The sequence below is a fragment of the Myotis nattereri genome (genome assembly GCF_964212035.1).
Source record: "Myotis nattereri genome assembly, chromosome: 15".
NCBI lineage: Eukaryota > Metazoa > Chordata > Mammalia > Chiroptera > Vespertilionidae > Myotis > Myotis nattereri.
In genome coordinates this window covers 6,284,182-6,304,234 of record NC_138090.1, presented here as the reverse complement: position 1 = coordinate 6,304,234, position 20,053 = coordinate 6,284,182, and the positions used below count along the sequence as shown (strand labels likewise).

General features: G+C 57.2%; 1 protein-coding gene across 2 annotated transcripts in view; it reads right to left on the bottom strand.

Annotated features, from left to right (window-relative positions):
- GNAO1 (G protein subunit alpha o1) overlaps window positions 1-20,053 on the bottom strand; it is a 116,067-nt gene that overhangs the window by 34,108 nt on the left and 61,906 nt on the right. For both annotated transcript variants that reach the window (XM_081106656.1, XM_081106657.1), the window contains exon 3: window positions 8,252-8,393. In XM_081106656.1, the coding sequence (XP_080962782.1) occupies window positions 8,252-8,393 (142 nt within the window). The remainder of the gene's footprint in view (window positions 1-8,251; window positions 8,394-20,053) is intronic.

Here is a 20,053-nt window from a genome sequence, read left to right as displayed (position 1 = left end):
AGGGGCAGAGTTTGTCGGCATCCAGATCCCTCCAGTCTGGGGTTTTGAAGGGAGGAGAGCAGCCCCTAATTCTGTAAGCCTGGTCCCGCGGCTGTTTGGGGCTTGACCAGGGCGGGGAGAGCACTAAACAGTCTGCGGATATTCGGATATCCGGTAGCAGCATCCCCCACTGCTCGGAGCTCCAGGTGTCCTGGTGGTGCCATGGGACATCCGCCTACATGCTTGGGGCGTGGGGCGAGGATCAATGAGATGCGTGCCTAATGTTTGAGACAGTGCCCAGAGGCACCCCTGGTACCACACCCCACCCTCAGCCTGTTCCGGAGGCTCTGCCATCACATTCTCATCGAACAAACAGCTCCTGAAATCCACCTTCCCTCTCCCCACCATGCAGGGAACGTTCCAGATTGATCAGAACGAAACTGGCAGCTTCACGTGGCTGGTATCTCCCTCTGCCTCCCCGAGATAGGGTGACCCTTGACACAGACGCAGCTACCATAGCCCTTGACAGTGTTTTTCTGCCCGATTTGGTGGCTTCACCCCCACGGCTCGTGGTCTCTGGGTGCCGATCCTCACTGGTGCTCCCGTGGGGCTGGGATGGTGCCCATGGCCATGTGGGGGTGCAGGGCTGTCTCGGGGGGGGGGGGGTGCTGCCGGCTGTGGGAACACCAACTCCCCTTCTAGAGAAGTCAGTCTTCAAGGGGCACACAGGCCCTGCCTTTGAAATTCGGGGTTTTTTTATTTTTAAAATTTTTTAATATTTTTATTGTTTTCAGAGAGGAAGGGAGAGGGGGAGATAGAAACATCAATGATGACAGAGAATCATGGATCGGCTGCCTCCTGGACGCCCCCCCACTGGGGATCAAGCCCGCAACCCTGGCATGTGCCCTGACTGGGAATCAAACCGCGACCTCCTGGTTCCTAGGTCGACACTCAACCATGGAGCCACGCCGGCCTGGCTTTTGTCCTTTTAGATAGAAAGGAAGAGCCTTGTGCTTGGTCGTCACCCAAACTTAGCAATTAAGTTCTGCCAGGAGAATTGACAGGACGTTTGTTTTGGAATTGATGGAACCGAGGTGGCGGGGGCGGGTGGAGGGGAGAGCGTGGAAGCCTGGCTCCTCTGTAGGACCCTGGGGGACGAGGGACTTGCCTGCGGCCGCACAGCAGAGGGAGCTGGGCTGGGCCTGGAGCCAGCTTCTCTGGGAAGGGCCCTGTTCCTCTGCCACCCAGCTGAGGCCTGGCACTCCTCGGGTTCAGGGGCCCTCACCTGACCAAGACCCTGCCCCCTCAATGCTCAGTCCCCGGCTCCTGCCCATCCAATGTGAGTCACAGCGAGGAAAGACTGGCCCCCGCGGCCTTCTCCCCACCAGGCTGTGCGGCTGCTGCGATCGGCAGGGCGGGCTGCTTTCCCACCTCCCACTTTTCCCAAGAGGAGGCGGCCTCTTCCCACCACCCGGCTCGGGAACTACAGGGACTTGGGGCCCAAGCCTGTGCCCCGGCTTGCTGCCGGCACGCTCCGGATGGTGGCGATGGAGCCGTCTCTCCACCCACTCACCCGTGGCTGGCGAGCCCCCAGGAGCCGGGGAGGGGGCAGACGAAACCTCCACCATCAGAGCCCACGGCTGCTTCCCTGGGCGCATCGGCCATGTGCTAGGCACACAGCTCAGGGCCCGGGCCCAGCTGTGGCGCCCAGTGCCTTTCCTGGGGGGAAAGCCGGGATGGGGAGCGTGGACCTGCCTCCGCATCAGACCGGGTCACAGCACACACCTGGGCCAGGCTGCTGGGCTCCCACCCGGCCCACAGCCCCGGGACCTTGGGCTTGTCACCGCCTCTCCCTGCACTTGTTTTCTCATCTGCAGAACGAGGACGGCGATGGAGTCGATGTCTCAATCGGGGTCCTGTCAAGAAGCGGGGCGCCCTCAAAGGGGGAGGGGCGAGGGCGTGAACGCGTGGAAAGCGCTCAGCACCGTGCAGGGCCCAGGGGAGCGTGCGACCCCATCGCCCCGAGGAGGGAAACTGAGGCTCAGGGTAGTGAGGGAGCCTGTCTGAGGTCACCAAGCGCAAAAAGGAGGATCAGCGATGACCTGTGGCTCTCTGACTCCAGTGATGCAGCAGCGTCACTCTGAGGACACGCACTGGGTTCTTGCACTGGGTCCTCTGAGAGAGGAGGTAAGAGTCCCAGACCTCGGCTCCAGGCTGACGGCTGAGCCCTTGGACTTGGGACCATGGTGGGTGGTCTCTGCGGGGCCAGGCCCTTCACTATCAGGTGCACAGCCCCAGACCCTGAAAACCGTGGTGGACCCCCCGCCTGGCCCCGGCCCCAGCAGCCACCCTGGGGCCTGGAGGGCTGCCTTCCTCTCCTTGGCCAGCGGTCATCAGGGAGACCGGCTGGTCTCAGCACCGGGCAGGGAAGTGCGACGGGAAGGGGAAAGGTAGGGAGACAGAGGGCTGGGAAAGAAGTGTATGTGTGGGGGGCGCCCACAGAGCTGGAGAAGCTGGACCTAATTTGGCAGTGAGCTATTTCAGGACTGTGCCCTGGGGACCTCGGACCAGGGATATCGGGGGAGGAGAGTCTGGTAGAGCGGAGGGAGAGAAAGCCAGGCTTCTAGCGCTGGGCTGGGCGGGGCTGGGCGGCGTGAGCTGGCCGTCTGGGCCAGACAGGGCCTGTGGAGCTCAGTGTGGGGCACCGTCCTGCCGCGTCTGGAGGGTCGCGGTGCATGGCCAGCACTCCCTGTCCGTGGTATTGGGTTGTCAGAGCTGCAGACTCATCCCTACTTCACAGATGAGGGAGAGGTCAGGGCTGGGGGTGGAGGGAGCAGAGGTCAGGAGGGGTCAGGAGGGGTCGGAAGGGCTGCAGTCAGGAGCTGGGGCAGGGGGTAGGCGGCAGCTGTCTGGATGCACAGAGTCCTGGACCAGAACCCAGACCAACAGGTAATGTCCTCGGGGGAATTCACTCTCCTCCCAGGAGCCCCTCAGGCCATTGGAGACAAGAAGGCTCCACGTTGGCTGGGTGACTGGAGGCAGCCTGGCCAGACGCAGAGAGAGCTGAGCCCTGGTGCGTAAACCTCAGTTCCAGTGCTGGGTCGGCCACACTGCCTTTGAGGGAGTCCCTTTCCTATTCGAGCCAGACGGGGCCTGTTTGGTCCCATCTGCAAAAGGGGGCCACAGAATCGGATCGCCTTCAGCGGAGCAGTTCCGAGCTCTGAGTCCGGGCAGGCAGAGGGACCAGGCAGGGCTGCCCCTCGCTGTGTACCTGGCACCCGGCAGGCAGGCAGGCAGCTCTTCCTGGCCTCAGGAGTGGGCACGGCCGCTTCACGAGTCACCTCCCCCAGCGCCTCGTCAGATCTGCCGGCCACCACTGAGGTTTCTCCAGGCCCCGGGAAGGCAGGCGGACGCAGGCCAGTGAGCATCCTTGTTTTTGTCTGTTTCAGAGTTAGTGCAAGCCCCCGGGCGAGCAGCGCTGCGCCGTGGAGATGGCACCGAAATATTTTCACGATCAAAAATAGGATAGGGTTCTGAGCTCCATGGTGTGATTTAAATGTCAAGATTTCTTTGACCAGAGGAGATCCAATGACATCCTGGAAGCTAAGTGTGAAATATGACGCGGCCTCCCCAAAGAGCTGCCATTCTCTGGGGGGGGGGGGGAGGAGGGGAGAGGTCCCTCACGGAGCCCCTCGGAGGGACAGAAGCACTATAGTCCCGTGCAGGCCAGGCAGCCAATTAGGCACCTCGTCCCTCTGTATCTAACCTGAAAAATGCACCTAAAACCTTACCCATTCCTCACTAGACAAGTGGAGGGTTAATTCACCGATTTTTATTAGCAGTAATAATTTTAAACAAGTTGGTGGAAGGACAAGAGAGAACGTGAGTTGGTGGAAGGACAAGAGAGAACGTGGTGCTGAGAACTCTGTTGTCAGGCACCATCCTAAGCACTTCACAGGCATCGTCTCATTTAATCTTACAGCCTGTAACCGAGGAGGGTGTTAAGGTCGTGCCCATCTTGGAGACAAAAACACTGAGGGCTGAGGAAGGTAAATAATTTTACCTTCCAAAGAGCTCGTGGTAGAAGTGGGAACCGGATCCAGGCCCCTTCCTTCCTGTGTCAGGCACTGTACGAGACGAATGAGATCTAGATTTTGTGCTTCCAGGACATTAGAATGTAGCGAGAGAAGTAGGCATAGGCGCAAACGATGAAAACAAGAGTCTTTTCAATGGAATAAAACCCTCACACAAGTTCAAGGCATTGTTCCTTTGCTATTATCCCATTAGCTTGCAATATGTTTTATATATGCAAGTATACGCACGCACACATTTTCAGGTGTTGATAGATACACATGTGTGTGTGCATGTGTGTAAATCTACTGACAGGGGCTAGGACTGTTCCTATAGACCTTCTCCGAGAGCCTCCTAACCCTGTAATTGTCCAGTCTCCCAGATCCTTACAGGGCAGACCGCCCAGTCTCTCTGCTTTTGTGATGCAGATGGGGCCGGGCTGGGGAAGGAGGAAGGGGAAAGACTCCACTTCAAAAGATTAAGACAATTTGCATAATAATGAGCTGGCAGTGAGGAGAAAGGGAGGGAAGAAAGGAGTTAGAGAAGGAGGGAGGAGAGAGGAAGGCAGGGAGGGAGAGCAAGAGAGGGACCCACTTATAAGGAGAGAGGGGTGGGTGGAAGGAGGAAGGAGGGAAAAGGTGGGGACAGGAGGAGGAGGAGGAGGGCAAGAGAGGGAAGCCCTGTGGGCTGGGGGTAGAGAGAGGGTCTCTGGGGAACTCGGGGGGGGGGATGTGGAGAGTGGGGCAGCTCAGGAGAGTGGGGGTGGGACCGACATGAGGAAGACAGGAGGGCTATGTGGGAAACGTCGTCCTTTGGGTCCCTTTCCACGTCTTTAGAGAGACTTAGGGAAAAAAGATGGGATTCTTGTAATGACCTAGTGCTTTCCCTGACGGTACGGTGCCTGTTTAACGGGGACTGGACTGAGCCCAGTGGACTGCAGTTTCATTAGGGCTGTGTCTCCATCCTCCACGTGCATACATTTTGTACTGCGTGACCTCGGGCAAGTCACCGAGGGTCGAGGGTCGCTCCACCTCATTTTTTCCCCTTGTAAAATGGGGTGACAATAGCACCCACCGCACAGGGAGCTGTTAGTGTTAATCACTTAATTCACGCAAATGGTTTAGCACAGGCCCTGCCACGCAGGAGACGGAGACGGAAAGCTTCAGCTCTGAGTCCCTCTGCGTGGGGACCACTCCCACCTGGAGAGCCACCAGGCTGAAACCCGACTCGCCAAGTGTGGCCCCATCTCCTGACGTTCTGCCTGTGGTCTGCCTTGTCCCCAGGCTTCCAGGCTGGTCACACTGGAGTTTCAGTTTCCTGATCCTTATCCGTTTGCCCCAGTAGCCAGTCACAGGTCCCTTTCTTTAGTCACCACACCACCTGGCTGCTCTCATTTCCCACCCCGCTCGAGACCCTGATGTGGGGGTCAATTAGCATTTGACCCAGCTTTGTCCCCCCCACCCGAGTCCACCCTGCACGTGCCATCATAATACCCTAAAGCTCACCCATCCCTCCCAGCTCCAACGTTGTCAATGGCTGCTCACTGCCAACAGGATACAACCCAAACTCCTTGGCATCCTTTCCAAGGCCCTCCGCATCGGGACCTGACCGAATCTTCTACCTTCCCCACACCTGGCCCCTACCTGAGCCTCTGTTCTGGCCACTGGCCTCCCCGTCCATCAAATCTCCTCTGGTCCTTGCCGACCCTCGGCGTTTACTCGGTTCTTCCTGCCCCGAGTCCCCGTCCTCACCCTTCCCCGCACCTGCCATGCCTGTTTCGAGGACAGTTCCAGCCTCACTTCCTCCAGGAAGCTTTCCCCGACCGGCTTGTGGGATGACAGCGCTCAGGCAGCCTGGGGCCCTGTGTGCCCAAGAGGATGGCCAGCTCCCTAAGGGGCCCCATCTCACATAACTTTGAATCTCTACGAGGGCTCAGCACCAAGCCGACACATGGTCAGTACTCCACCCACATCTACTCACTTAGCGCAGAATGACGGGTACTTTCCCTTTTTTCTCTGAGACCTGGAAAAACGAGGCACGCCATTCCCGGTACCTGCCGGCTGGTTAACGGAGACCGGTACTGTGCTCTCGCTTCTGCTGAAAGGCGGACCGAGAGCCAAGGCCCGTGGTCTGCCCCGGGTCTGAAGATCAGGCCAGAGTTGACTGAAATGAGTGGATATATGTCAAGTGCTCAGCACAGTGCCTGGCAGCTAGCAGGTGCTCAGTAAATGATGGCTGTTTGTTGGGGGGCGGGGGCGGGGGTGCAGGGATAGGGGAAGAAGGTGAAGGGATTAAGCAACAAACAAACACACACACATCCTCATAGACACAGACAACAGTATGTGGATTACCAGAGGGGAGGGGGGGTGAGGGGAGGTAGAAGAGGGCAAAGGTCGGGGGCAAATGGTGATGGAGACTTGACTTGGGGTGGTGAACACACAATGCAATATATAGATGATGTGTTATAGAATCGTACACCTCAAACCTTTATAATTGTATTAACCAGTGTCACCCCAATACATTCAATAAAACATCATAGCTGTCTGTTACCACTGTGGCCGTTATCGCTGAAATGAATGAAGCCGGGTAGCCACCTCGGCCACTCTGATGGTCTGAGTCGGTATCTGCTGACTGTCTGCTTCCTCCAGCACCTCTCCCCCTGCGCTTGTCCGCCTCTCCCCCTGCGCTCATCTGCGTCCCCAGCAGCCAGCACAGCGCCCGCTTTGCCATGCGCCCGCTTTGCCATGAGCCCGCCCGCCATGAGTGCTTAAAGGGAACAAGGCTGGAGAACGGCAGTGCCCTCTTTCCAGGGGCCCCGACTCTCTGGCCCGAACCAGAGCCTGTCCCTGGGGAGAAGTGCTTGGGGACAGGCCCTCCTGCCAGCACCCAGCTCCCTGGCTCCAGGGCTGGCCTCAGACACACTGCGTCACCCCATTCCCCTGCACCTGGAGGAGCCAGTGCCTGAGCTGGGGCGACTCTGGGCCGTGGAGTTAGAATTCTGTGCATCAGCATTGAATTTTACACGCCAAGCTGGGTCGCAGGTGAGATCTCTGACCCGGAGGAGGTGAGGGGAATTTTCATCTGGGATGGAGGTGATTTTTAGCAAAGACGGGATATGTCTTTGCTAACCACACGGGCAAAGCACACAGTAGTCAGAGGCTCCCTGTGGGGCCAGGGCACTGGGAGGCCTCCACCTGCTCCCCTTTCTCGATCCAGGTCACAGCGAGAGGAGCTGGGACTCGGAATCCCACCAGGGGGCCGAGAGCAGCTTCGGGATAGAATTCCCTGAGGTTGTTTCCCTCCCTCCCTCCCTTTATTCATTTTGCCAGTGTGGCTGCATAACGTTCAGTCTTACAGTTAATGCAGACGCTTGCAAATAAGAAGCTTTTATATACGTATTCCATCCACCACTTATCAGCCTCCTGGACACTCAAGTGAAAAACAGTCCCCGTTCTAGGACGTCCCCTTCCTACAGGGAGGGGAGCCCCTCAGGTTCTCAGACTCACCCCCGAGGGGCAGAAAGCACACCCCTTGGTCCGAGGGAAGAAAAAATCAGCTCACATGGCTGCTCCCTCACCCCCCAAACAAGGCATGGAGAGCTCTCCTCAGGAGGGGGTGGTGGCCAGGTAGGCTGTTACATTTGAGACCTATTTCCTCCCCGGCCGGCGTGGCTCCGTGGTTGAGTGTCGACCCAGGAACCAAGAGGTCCCAGTTTGATTCCAGGTTGCAGGCTCGATTTCCAGTAGGGGGCGTGCAGGAGGCAGCCGAACGATGTTTCTCTCTCATTGACGTTTCTCTCTCTCCCTCCCTATCCCTTCCCCCCTCTCTTTCAAATCAACAAAAACATATATATATAAAAATATTTTCTCTGTTCGCGTTAATTGCCCAAAGGCAGGTACTGTGCAGTGTGGGAGTCCCAGTTTAGAGCAGTCACCCGCCCTTTCTCATCTGCAAGATGAGCCCTGGAACGTCATTGTCCTTGCTGGCGACGTGGCTGGGAAGTCTGCCCACCGGCGAAGCCCCTGTTTGCGGGCACCAGGTAGGGACTGGTCTCCTGGCTTAGGTGGGTGGCTAGCCTTCTCTCCCACATGCAGCACAGCCTCCTCCTGTGCCCAGAGGGCAGCCTGGCACGGTCATCAGGACGCAGCGGGGGACCGAGACAGGCCCTCTCCTGGCTGGGCCCCTGCGCTCAGCGGCCTACCTTTCTCTCCTTGTCACCGTATTCGATGCCCAAAGTGTCCATGGCCCGGACGATGGCTGCCAGGGACTGGATGGTGTTGCTGTAGACGACAGGCTTGTACTGCTTCACGTCTTCTCCCGAGAAGCCATCTTCGTGGATGATCCTGGAGAAAAACCACACACACCACGGATGAGCGCGCCTCCGCACTGGGCCCCGAGAGCGCAGCCTGCGAAGCCCCGAGAGCGCCCTCTGCACTCAGCCCCGAGAGAGCGCCCTTCTGATCCAGGAGCGGAATTACCGAGCCGATGCATTGGGACCATCGGGTCTGAAGGAAAAATCTACCCGAATTACTCAAAATTAATCTGAACAAACAGAATCGTGGGAAAGAAAGGCAGTCTTTTTACAGTCCCTACACACGAGAGCAAAGGCAGTCAGCAGGTATGGGTGATACTTGAAAACGCTTAGCACGGGAGGGCACGCACGAGGCCCTCCATCAACGTTAGCTATTCGTGTTTGTAAGCAAAGCTCGGGGTCTTACCCACTCAGGAGTGAAGGGCTTCCTCTCTGTGCTAAGCACTTCACACGCACCATCCCATTTAAGATTCAAAACAATCCTAGGAGATCGAAACTGTGATTTCCCACAGACAGGGGAGGAAACGGAGGCTCAGAGAGGGTAAGCCACCCACCCGAGGTCACACAGCAGGGTGAGTGTCACAGCGGCAGTCGAGGCCCGGCCTGTGACCACCAGGCCGACCGACGCTGACCGGCAGGGCAGGGCTGCTGCTTCCACCCTGGGTGCCTAGCTCCAGGTGCCCTGAGAGCCCAGAACTTCACACACAAAGTGAGCGTCGGAACACTGCCTACAGCGCCAGCCCGAGGAGAGTGAGGCAAGGCCAGGAGGTATCTGGTTTGAGGCTGGAGAAACAGCCCGGGTCTGAGTCTAAAGGAGACAAGGCCAGGCTTGGGGGAGCAGGAGGGAGGCCACATGGGCACCTCAGTCGAAGCCAGTAGCATTGTCCTCTGCACGGTTGAGTGACAGGGTGCAACATCATGTCCCAGAGACATCATCTGAGCCACTGAATCCAGCCATGCCTGAAGCTAACCATGATGGAAGCCAGATAATCCCTCCTTGTTTTTGTAGAAGCTAATAACAGGGCTTGAATTTGTCACTTACAACCGATAGCGTCTGAAGCATGTTCTGCACCTGGAGGACAACCATCGTCAGCTCATCTCTGAGTAGACTTGTTTATGAATCTTCTGTCTGCCACCAGCCGTCAGCCCTTGGACTTCAGGTGATCACACCTCAGTTTCCCCTTTCCATGCCACCTGGCACAGGGCTGGCTCTGGACAGGACTCATAACGACAGGAGCCAGGAGTGCACAGGTGCACAAAACCGCCCTCTCCAAGGAGCTCACCGAAGGAGGCCGAGGTGTGTGTGTGTGTGTGTGTGCGTGTGCATGTGCATGTGCATGCCAGGGTGGGAACCCACTGGCGTTTTATGCCTGCAGAGCCCGGGCAGCGAAGGGAAGCCAAGCTTGATGCCCACCTGAAACTCAGGGGCTCTGAGAGGGGTTCCAAGCCACCAAACCAGAAGAAATACGGGGAGCGGGCAAAGGCTGACTCTGCGGGCCTGAGTGTCCGGCTTTGGGTTGGCGCTGCCAGCTGGACTCTGGAAACCTGGCAGCGCAATGGGGAGATCTCAAGTGGGGATGGGGAGAGAGGGAGAGCGGCACTAGCCCCCCGAGAGGGTCGGAGCTCTCTGGGAAGAGGCAACCGAGGAGGGACCCCTGGCCTCCCTCACCTGGGCTCCCCTCTGCTGTCTGGGGCCCCTGGGGCGGGGGGGGGGGGGCGGAGCAGGGCTGGGGCTCCCTCTGCTCTCTGCTTCCCCTCCGTGCAGGGCTGCGCTCAGCCGCAGTGAGGCTCCCCAGACACAGCGGCCTTATACGGTCACGGAGCCACCGGCTCGGCAGCTGGAAGGGACCATGGAGGGTCATCTGGCCCAGCAGCCATTCTCTAACCACAGATGCCTCTGAGAATGTGACGAGTGCAGCCCACACACAGTTTTGCCCCCAATTTCTGGTGGTTCAAGACTCACAGACCCTCAGCTGCTGGGACACGCCGTTTCCCACTCCACCTCCCGGCTGGCTCAGCGCCCCTCCTCTGCTTCCCTTCCTCAGCACCCTGTCCCCGGCACGGGCCCCGCTCCATCCTCCACCACAATCCCGTTAAGGATCTAGGTAAAGGGGGTGTCTCTGGAGACAGACTCGAGCTGTGTGACCAGGCCTAAATGAACGGGGTGCTGGGAGGGTGGCGGGGGGCAGAGCGTGTCCACATTTCAGACGACTGGCTGGGCAGAGGTAAGATGTGTGCGTTTTGCAAAGTGATCCTGGTGGGACCTGGATTTCTGATTTCTCAGCGTTCCCAGGGAGCAGAGGTACTGAGACCTGGAGGCCCAGATGGGAGGGGAGGAGCTTTGCTCTCCTCTGGGCATAAAGGCCGTCCCCCTGACTGCTAGGGCGGGAGTTAGCCTTAAGGCTACTGCCTCCTTCAATCCCCTCCTCCTCTCATCCACACAGCCGACTGCTGCGGGTCAGGTAGACTTCCTAGAGCACCCAGAGACAGCGGTGAACAGGTCAGACACGGCCCCTGCCTTCAAAGGACTCATGGGCCAGTAGGGGAAGATAGGAAAAAAAGAAATAAACAAACAAATAATGATAGCGTAATAACCACACAAAGGGTAGTTAACGATGGATGGGGGGCAGAGTTAGGAGCCAGGAAAGGAGGTGACATGTAAGGCTGAGGCCTGAATGATGAGGAAGAGCGGACCTTGCATTTATGTGAGGAAGAGCACTGGGGGCAGAGACGACAGCAAGTGCAAAGGTCCTGGGGCACCTTGTGTTAGAGGAAGGAGGAGGAGCCAGTGGGGTTGGAGCAGGGGGAGTGGGGGAAAGACCAGTGAGGGCAGCAGAGACCCAATCGCATAGGGCTACGCACCACTTATATTTTTTTTCTTAACACACATTAAAACAGTCACCTATTAAAATAGAAAAACATCCATCTGTGTACTTTTCCAAACCATCTTGACTTCCACCGTGGTTCTGCTCCAAGTGTGGATCCGTTTAAAAGGAAGCCCCCCCTCCCCCCTTTCTCTGACTTCTCCAGGGCTGATGGAGGCCTGTTCTGGGAACACTCCTGGGTTCCAACCCACACAGCTGAGCAAAAAAGAAGCAAAGAAGACCCGCCATCCGGCAGCCATCGCCCCACCGCCCGGAGGGAGGCACCATCCAGCGTGTTGGTGTAGATGACAGTCCTTTCACCCGGGAGCCCACGTGTGCATTGTTTTTCCGGAAATGGACTCACACTGCGCGGCCCCGTGTCGCCCCGCAGTCGTCACTGGCTGCCTCAAGGCCCATCGTCTGAATGGGCCCTGAGTCCCTTCCCCAAACCCCTGCCCGTGGACAGTGCTTGTGGATGGAGCTCTTCCCAGCTTCAAGCAGCTGCTGGGGAGGCTGCCGGACCGTCAGCCCGTTTCTCCTAATGAAGACAGAAAGCTGTACGCCCGCACGGAACAAGCCAGGGGCAGGGCGGGCCCTGGCCTTGCGGGCTGGGCTTGAGTGGCGCGTGCGCACACAGGATCTCTCGGCGATTTGGAAAGGACCCAAGCGAAAACCCAGCTCCTTCACTCTGGGTGAAAGTGTATGGTTAAGAGAAAACATGATCTAAAACATAAATGAGACGCCCCCTCCTTAGTAATTAATGCTCTATTTAAAACATGATAGTCTAATATTAGAACCACAGAGACGACAAGGGACTGTAAAATAATGGTCCGAGGCGGGCCACTCCCGAGGGGAAGGACCGCTACCAAACAAGAGACGAGTCCTGGGGACAGTGACTTGCAGAAATCTGTTCTAAAGATGCCGTTTTTAATAAGGGGTAACGCGGGCCAGAAGCAAGACGCCAGCTGCCAACTGTCACCAGACGGAGCCAGGGGCCAGGCCGGGACGCGGGGTTCCAGGACTGGGCCTCTGCTGCTGTTATCTGGGGAACAGCGTGGCCCCTGCCCTTTCCCGAGACTCTCGGCGCTGGTGGTAGGGGTGGGGGTGGGAGTGCGTGCCAGCTCCCATCCCACGTGTGTGTGCGTGTGTGGGTGCACGTGTGCGTGTGTTGTGCATGTGCGCGCGCATACGTGTGCGCATGTGTGTGCGTATGTTGTGCGTGTGTGTATGTGTGTGCGTGTGTGCTATGTGCATGTGCCGCTCTGAGAGCTGCCTTCTAAGCTCTGTGCCCTTTTCCCTGGTCTCAATCCTGGGATCCCGGCTTTGGATGACAAAGACCCTGCCTTGGACTTGGAGGCGGAAGACTCAGGTTCTTATGCCATTTGGCCACCAACAAGCATCACACCCCCAGGCGAAGTGGGCAGAAGAAGGCCCCAGAGAGCGGGGCTCTGGCCAGCCCTCTGGTGGTCAGCACCTGGGCTCTGCCTTGGTGTTACCGGAAATCCTTTGAGGCAGCTCGGCCAGCTTCCCCAGAGGAGCCCCTTGACCCCCCCCAATCCACCCTCAGCTTCCAGGTGCTGGCCCTGCCCCTGCCCCTGCCCGTGTTTTCAGGTGACACTGCCACTTTCCGTGGTGGCTTACACCCCCACTTCATCGCTCCCGAGGTCTGGGGTCTGGTCTGGGTTCTTCCACTGACCAGTGGGCATGAGCATGGATGTCACTGGACCTCCGTGGCCGCTTCCTGTGCGCGCTGCCCCAGCCTCTCGGACAGGCCGCGTGTCGGCTTTGGGCCTGGGTTGTATCAACTCCCTGTGGTCACCCTCAGGTTAACCAAGCTCCAGGGTCATGTCCGTCTTTGCCAAATGTCGTCTTTTTGGGATATAGCAGCTCACAAAACATGGGACAAATAATCAGAGGTGCTCTTGGTGGACCAAACATTGAGATGCGCCCAGCCAGTTGCAGCTCAGTGGTGGAGTGTCAACCTATGAACCGGGAGGTCATGGTTTGATTCCCGGTCAGGGCACAGGACTGGCTTGCGGCTTGATTCCCAGTGTGGGGCATGTAGGAGGCAGCTGTTCAATAATTCTCTCATCATTGATGTTCCTATTTTTCTCTCCGTCTCCCTTCCTCTTTTTAAAAAAATATTTTTATTGATTTCAGAGAAGAAGAGAGAGGGCAAGAGAGAGATAGAAACATCAATGATCAGAGAGAATCATTGATCGGCTGCCTCCTGCACACCCCCTACTGGGGATTGAGCCTGCAACCTGGGCATGTGCTCCCGACCGGAATAGAACCTGGGACCCTTCAGTCCACAGGCTGAAGCTCTATCTACTGAGCCAAACCAGCTAGGGCTTCCTTCCTCTTTGAAATCAATTTTAAAAATATACTAAAAAATACAAGTATTAGGTTTTCAAAGATTTCTTAGGAGGAAAGAAAAAAGGTTGAGACGCTGTGAAATGAGGACCTGTACACCTCACTGAGCTCGAGCTGTGCTCACCTATCACCTCCTCAGACCTCTCTAACTCCAAGAGGCCCCTTGCCTCTGTCATCCCCTGCCTTTACCCTGCCTTATCTCTCTTTATAACATCTACCACCACCTGATATATATATATATATATATATATATATATATATATATATATATATATATATATATATATATTACTGCTACGGTGCCCACTTCCCCATATGCCCAGAGTTCCAGGAGGGCAGGGACCTTGTCTGTCTCACTCACTGACCACAGCCCCTGAGCAGTGCCCGGCGCACAGGGAGTGGCCAGTGAGTGTTGGCTGATGGCTGAATCAAACAGGCGACTGCTCAGCTGGAAAACGACGGTACATTGTGGGCCGGGCGGAACATACATCTCTCCCCGACCCACCACCGTCCCGCTCACCCGCGGCAGCCTCTCCTGCCTCCACCGTGGGTGCTCAGTGGCTTCCCTCGGGGCCCAGGACCTGTGCCCCTTCCCCAGCGATACGAACTAGAATCACCCCTCACTCGCGGGCATGGGTCACCCCCTGGAACCCTCACGCTGGCTCTCACCCGTTTTCTCAGGGTCAGGACACACAGCCGCTGTACGTTGCCCATTCCACACTCCCTTCTGGGAAAATCCAAAAGCCGTTCTTTGAAACCCAACTGTCAAGTTCACTGGTGACGTTGCAAAGAGATGACAGAGTGCGTTAGGGCTTCCTAGCCCTTTTCCTGACGCCTATGCAGAGACCCGAGTGTTCATTAAACGCAGCGAAGGCCCAGGAGTGAGGCGAATTGGTTCAATGTCAATGTGACTGCCTCAATCTAAGTGCCGTTCCTGCCTTCCCATCTGCCAGATCAGGGCAGCCGTGGACTGCCCGCTCGCCTTCCGCTGACATAATGAAGTGAAGCATTCCTATTAGGGCAGTGATTCTCAACCTCCTGGCCCTTTAAATACAGCTCCTCATGTTGTGACCCAACCATAAAATCATTTTCGTTGCTACTTCGTCACTGTAATGTTGCTACTGCTATGAATCGTCATGTAAATATCTGATATGCAGGATGGTCTTAGGCGACCCCTGTGAAAGGGTCGTTCGACCGCCAAAGGGGTCGCGACCCACAGGTTGAGAACCTCTGTATTAGGGCATTATGTCTAATACACGAACGGCACCACACGTCGGGGGCCAGCTTGTTACTGTGTTTTGCAGAGAACACACCAGCAAGGCTGCAGCTCATCCTGATCGATCCTGGGGAAGAAGCCCCCCTGCCTTCCTGCCTACCGTGTTTGTTCATTATTTACAATCCCTGCTCCCTCGCCCCTGCATGGGTCCTCGTGAACACAGGAAAGAGAGAAAAGGCCGCGAGAGCCCGCTGTCTCAGGCAGAGGGCTCGCAGGCCAGACCCTCGCACCCCGAGCCACCAACCACGTCCCCTTTCTGACGCCGGTGGACAGGTACAAAGGCTCTGCCAGCCAGGCGGACCACGTGGGACTCTGACAGTCCATGGGCGGGCTCCTGCCTGGGCTCCTGCGGGCCCCCTCACTGCTCACCGCACAATACACCTAGGTGTGGGGGTGAGCTTCGTCCACGGCGAAGGAGGGCTGTTTCTGCTGGCCCAGCTTCTCTTCTCCCTTCCCTTGGAGAACCACCCTTCCTCCCACTTTGGGGACTCTCTCCCTCCGTAGCCTCAGTTCCAGGGCTGAGCCCCTGACCCACACCTGGATCCAGCCATGCCTGAAGCTGCTTTACCTCTAGGCTACTCGGTTACATGAGCCCGCATGCTTCCTTTTGTGCTTCAGTTACTCCCACGCCGAGGCAGGTTGCCGTCCTTAGCAACCAGGAGTTCTGATGCCGGCAGAGGCAACGCACAGTCCTCTCGAGTCTGTTTGGGAGGATGGCGGCAGGGCACTGGCCTAGCCACGTGGCCTTGCCGAGCTGAAAGGGGGTATCTGGTTACCGCATACCTTCTGAGGGCCCTGAGGGTTACAGCCCTGCGGGGGGAGCGGGGGGGGGGGGGTGAGGGGGGGAGAGCTTCGGCTCCAACCCCACTTTACAGTGGCCAAGTTGGCCTGGGGGGCATTTTCTCTTAAAGTCATTCCAGGGACCAGAAGCTCCCAAAGTATTGTCCGCTGCCCCTAATCCTCAAAAGACACCAAACCAAACCAAAACAAAAATCCACACAAAAAAACACCAGACCAACCCCGAGAACGTCACTGCCCGTGCTGCTCTTCTGGATCACAGACACAGGCATCCTGGGAAAGGCTCTCGGTTTCCCCTTCCTGTTCTTGTTAAACGAGGGCTTGTTTTTCTGCTTCTCAGCACGTGATTGGGCGGGAAAGGACACTAACATGCTGCCACCGACCTCCAGAGACCAAGGGGCATGAAAGAGCCCCCGGTTCCCCGGCCAGACCACTTGGCACGCACGCACGCACGCACGCACGCAGTGGACGCAGTGGACGGCTTGGAGACCTGCCCCGGGTGGTGGGCCGTCCAGGGTGAGTGTTTGTTCCGAAACACAGGGGCAAACAAAAAGCACCCTTCTCAGCTCCCCGCGGAGGAGCGTTCAAGGCCAAAGGTACAGGCCACCGACACGGGCTCCTTGGGGAGATCACATTTCTCACACCCTCCTGGGGGGATGCTTGTGGAAAAGTCTGCCAAAAGCAAGTCTGAATCCACGTTCCTCTCCAGGGTCACTCACGCCCCCCCTGCCCCAACCAAACGGCAGGGGTCCGTTGCCACGTCCATTTCCACTGGACAAACAGGGCCACGTGTGCACGCAGGCGGCCCCCGAAGCTCTTGGCACCCTGTGAGCCGCATTCTTCTGGCTCCTCCTGCGTCATCCCTTTGTTAGGTCTTTGAAAGCGAGTGAGAGAGAATTCCAGGCGAGGGCATGGCCTGCCAGACCAAGAGAGATACCGTCACAGAGACACACAGCAACCCCCGCCCAGCCAGCCCTCCCTCCCGCATCGGCCCAGGAAGGGTGCCAGTCCATGTGGTGGATGGAAATAGCCCCGCCGTGGCCTCCCGGGTTCCCCACCCCGGCCTTTCTCAGGCAGGTGGAGGCTCCTCATTAATAACCACGATGCCATGGTCATGGCCCAAGAAAAGAGAGTCCATAAACACCACTTTGTGGGCTCCCGCATCGATTGCCCTTTCTAGGGATGCTGGGGTGGGCAGTGTTCTGCCCGAGGCCAGAGGCATCCATCCACTCGGGCTGCAGGGGGAGCAGACCCAGCTGTGCCACTCTCGGCCTATTTTTGCCATCACTGGGGTTGGCATGCAGGGATCGGGGCTCAGCGGATGGCTTGGAGCATAAGCAGTGCCCGAGCTCTCACTGAGGCCTGAGCCTCTGTGGAGGAGGAGGAGGAGGAGGAGGAGGAGGAGGAGGAGGAGGAGGAGGCCTGCTCTGGTCCAGCGGCTGCAGCTGAGGGATTCTGAACGACCAAGCCTGAGCCTGGCTCACACTGGGGACAAGCCGTCCAAGGAGGACGGGCCTCTCAGTCCGCCATCCTGAGATCTGCCACTTGGTCAGCCTCCTCATGAGGGATGCAGGGTCAAGACCAGAGGAAAATGCACGCTGCCTGGCCCAAACCCTCACCCAGCACACTGCTCTGCACCCCTGTAGTGGGGCTGGGGCAGAATAGTTACGGCCACAGGGGCAGCTCCGTGCTAAGGTCTCCGTGGATATTCATATGCTGAATCCTCCCGACGACCCTTGAACTCACCTTCCAGCATCCGGCCTTAGTAAAAGCCATGTAAGTGAGCGTGCAAGCCTCATGGTAAAGAGGAGGAAGCTGGTGAACAGGGACTTCCCGAGCTTTCCCGAGGCCACGCGGCAACAAAACGCAGATATTCCCAAGAGCCCTCTACGGACAGCCCTCGGACCACAATCTCCAAGGATTGCTGGTGGCCGCAAGCATGTTCGGAGGAAGGAGATCAGGCCGGTGAGGCACAAAACCCCTGACCAATTGGACAGGAGGGGAGAGACATTCTCATAGTAAGAAGGGGTACCAACAACCCGGAGGTTGCTCTTGCCACACTGGGCTCTTCAATGGAGACTCTTATTCCTCTTTAAATACCTTCCCAGCTCTACCCAGTGGACAGAGCGTTGGCCCATGGACCGAAGGGTCCCAGGTTCCATTCCGGTCAATGGCACATACTTCGGTTGCAGGCTCAATCCCGGGGCCCTGGTCAGGGTGTGTATGGGAGGCAACCGATCGATATTACATCCATATTTCTCTCTCTCTGTCTCCCCATTTCCTTCCACTCTCTCTTTAAAAAAAAAAAAAATCAATGGAAAAATAGCCTTGGGTGAGGATCAATAAACAAACAAACAAAAACACCTTTCCAGCATCATAGCTTAATCCTCACCCAATGAACTCGCTGCCCTGCCCGGCCCTTCTGGGGACCATTCACAGCACCGTGTGGGCTCCCTCCCTCTCCCTGCGTCTCAGCTCGCTCACTGGGCGGAAACCCCCTTTGCAGGCAGAATCCAGCTCAGATTCCCGCGCAGAAGGCCAGACACATGTTGCCGAAGGAGCGGACCACGAACGAATGGATGGAGTCTGTCCTGGGAGACCCTGACTCTGCCATGTGTCCCCATCACGGAAGATTTCTGCTTACCATCACCATAGCCAACTGCTGGACACCTGTCCTAAGTCATTTCTGCATAGACTGCGCTTTACGCTCCAATGTGCATGCGGATCAGGATGGCCTCCCCACGGGGCGGCTCGGGACCAGGGAAGAGGGTGGGAGGGAGTAGAGAGCACACACAATTTTTTTCGGTGTCCGAGGTGGACACAAACTGAGCTCCCAAGAGTGATGTTCAACTCAACTACTAAGCGCACCCCCTACTAAGCGCAAGGCCAGGCCTTGGCTTCCTGGGTGTGGAACTGTAGGTCGTGCACCCGACAAGGAGGCAGCATCCCGGCGTGTGCGGCTAGCGGTGCGCTGGGTCCAATTTCGGTTCCAGCAACTGACGGGCCTTCTCGCAGGTGCTGCCCGTGGCCTGGGAAGCCAGGCCGGCCTCCTGCACAGCCCCAGCGGGGACTTGCTGACTCACGCGGATCACAAAGCACCCTGGGGCTCCTCGGCTGGCCGTGCAAGAATGTGTCAGCAAGCATCCTGCCTGTACCGCTGCCGGTCCAGGCCTATTACCATACCCTGAGCTCAGATAACGGACCCTCTGAAGCCAGGCATGTACCTGGCTGCGCTCCCCACAATCAACACGGCTCTGTGTACCGGACTGACCTTGACTGCCATGTGTACGTCAACGTGAGAAGCACCAACCGGGCTCTGGAGGCTAGAGGTGCCAGGGGTAACCCTGGCCAGCTTCAGACTGAAACCTCGCCAGAGCAGCCCCTAAACCAGTGGTTCTCAGCCTTCTGGACCTTTAAATACAGTTCTTCATGTGGTGACCCAACCATAACATTATTTTCATTGCTACTTCATAACTGTAATGTTGCTACTGTTATGAATCGTAATGTAAATACAGTGGGGCCTTGACTTACGAGTGTCCCGACTAACGAGTTTTTCGAGATATGAGCCATCTCTCGGCTGATTTTTTGCTTTGAGTTGCGAGCTAAAATTCGGGTTATGAGCCAGCTTCAGATACCCCACCGCTAGTTGGCGCAGTGAACGTCACAGTGAACGTTACAACATCAGCCCAGCATCTCGTGTCTCACTCGTTCACTTTAAGATTTGACATACGAGTACTTTGAGTTACGAGCTCCGTCACGGAACGAATTAAACTCGTAAGTCAAGGCCCCACTGTGTTTGATATGCAGGATGGTCTTAGGCGACCCCTGTGAAGGGGTCATTTGACCGCCAAAGGGGTCGCGACCCACAGGTTGAGAACCTGCTGCCCTAAACCATTACTTCTCTGAACGGAGATGACAGAACTCCCCCTCACCCCACCCCTATGCCCTCAGCACCCCTCAATCCTGTGATGGGGAGGGGCTGCCTGGAGGCTGTGAGTATGGCAGGGCCAATGTGTGGGAGTCTCTGACACCAGCCCACAGGGAAGCTACAGGGACACTGTGCCGGGTCCCCCAGGGTGGCACGTCCCAGGACTTCAGGAATATCAACACGGCCACTCACGTTCCTGAACAAAATCAGGGGGAGAAGGCTGGGCGAGGCCATTCGCAGTCCGGCCGGCTGCCTCCTGTGCTGCAGACGGGGCGAGGGGCTCCCTCCGCTGGCTGGTGTGCCACTGCCCTGAACGGTGACAAATCCCCACCACGCCCTTTAGCTCCGATGAGCATTTTCGCAGATGGTATTTGAACAATAAGCACAGCTCCCAGGGATTAAACATTAACTTTGTACCAGGCATTTATGTCTGTGTTCCCATCGAATATTCG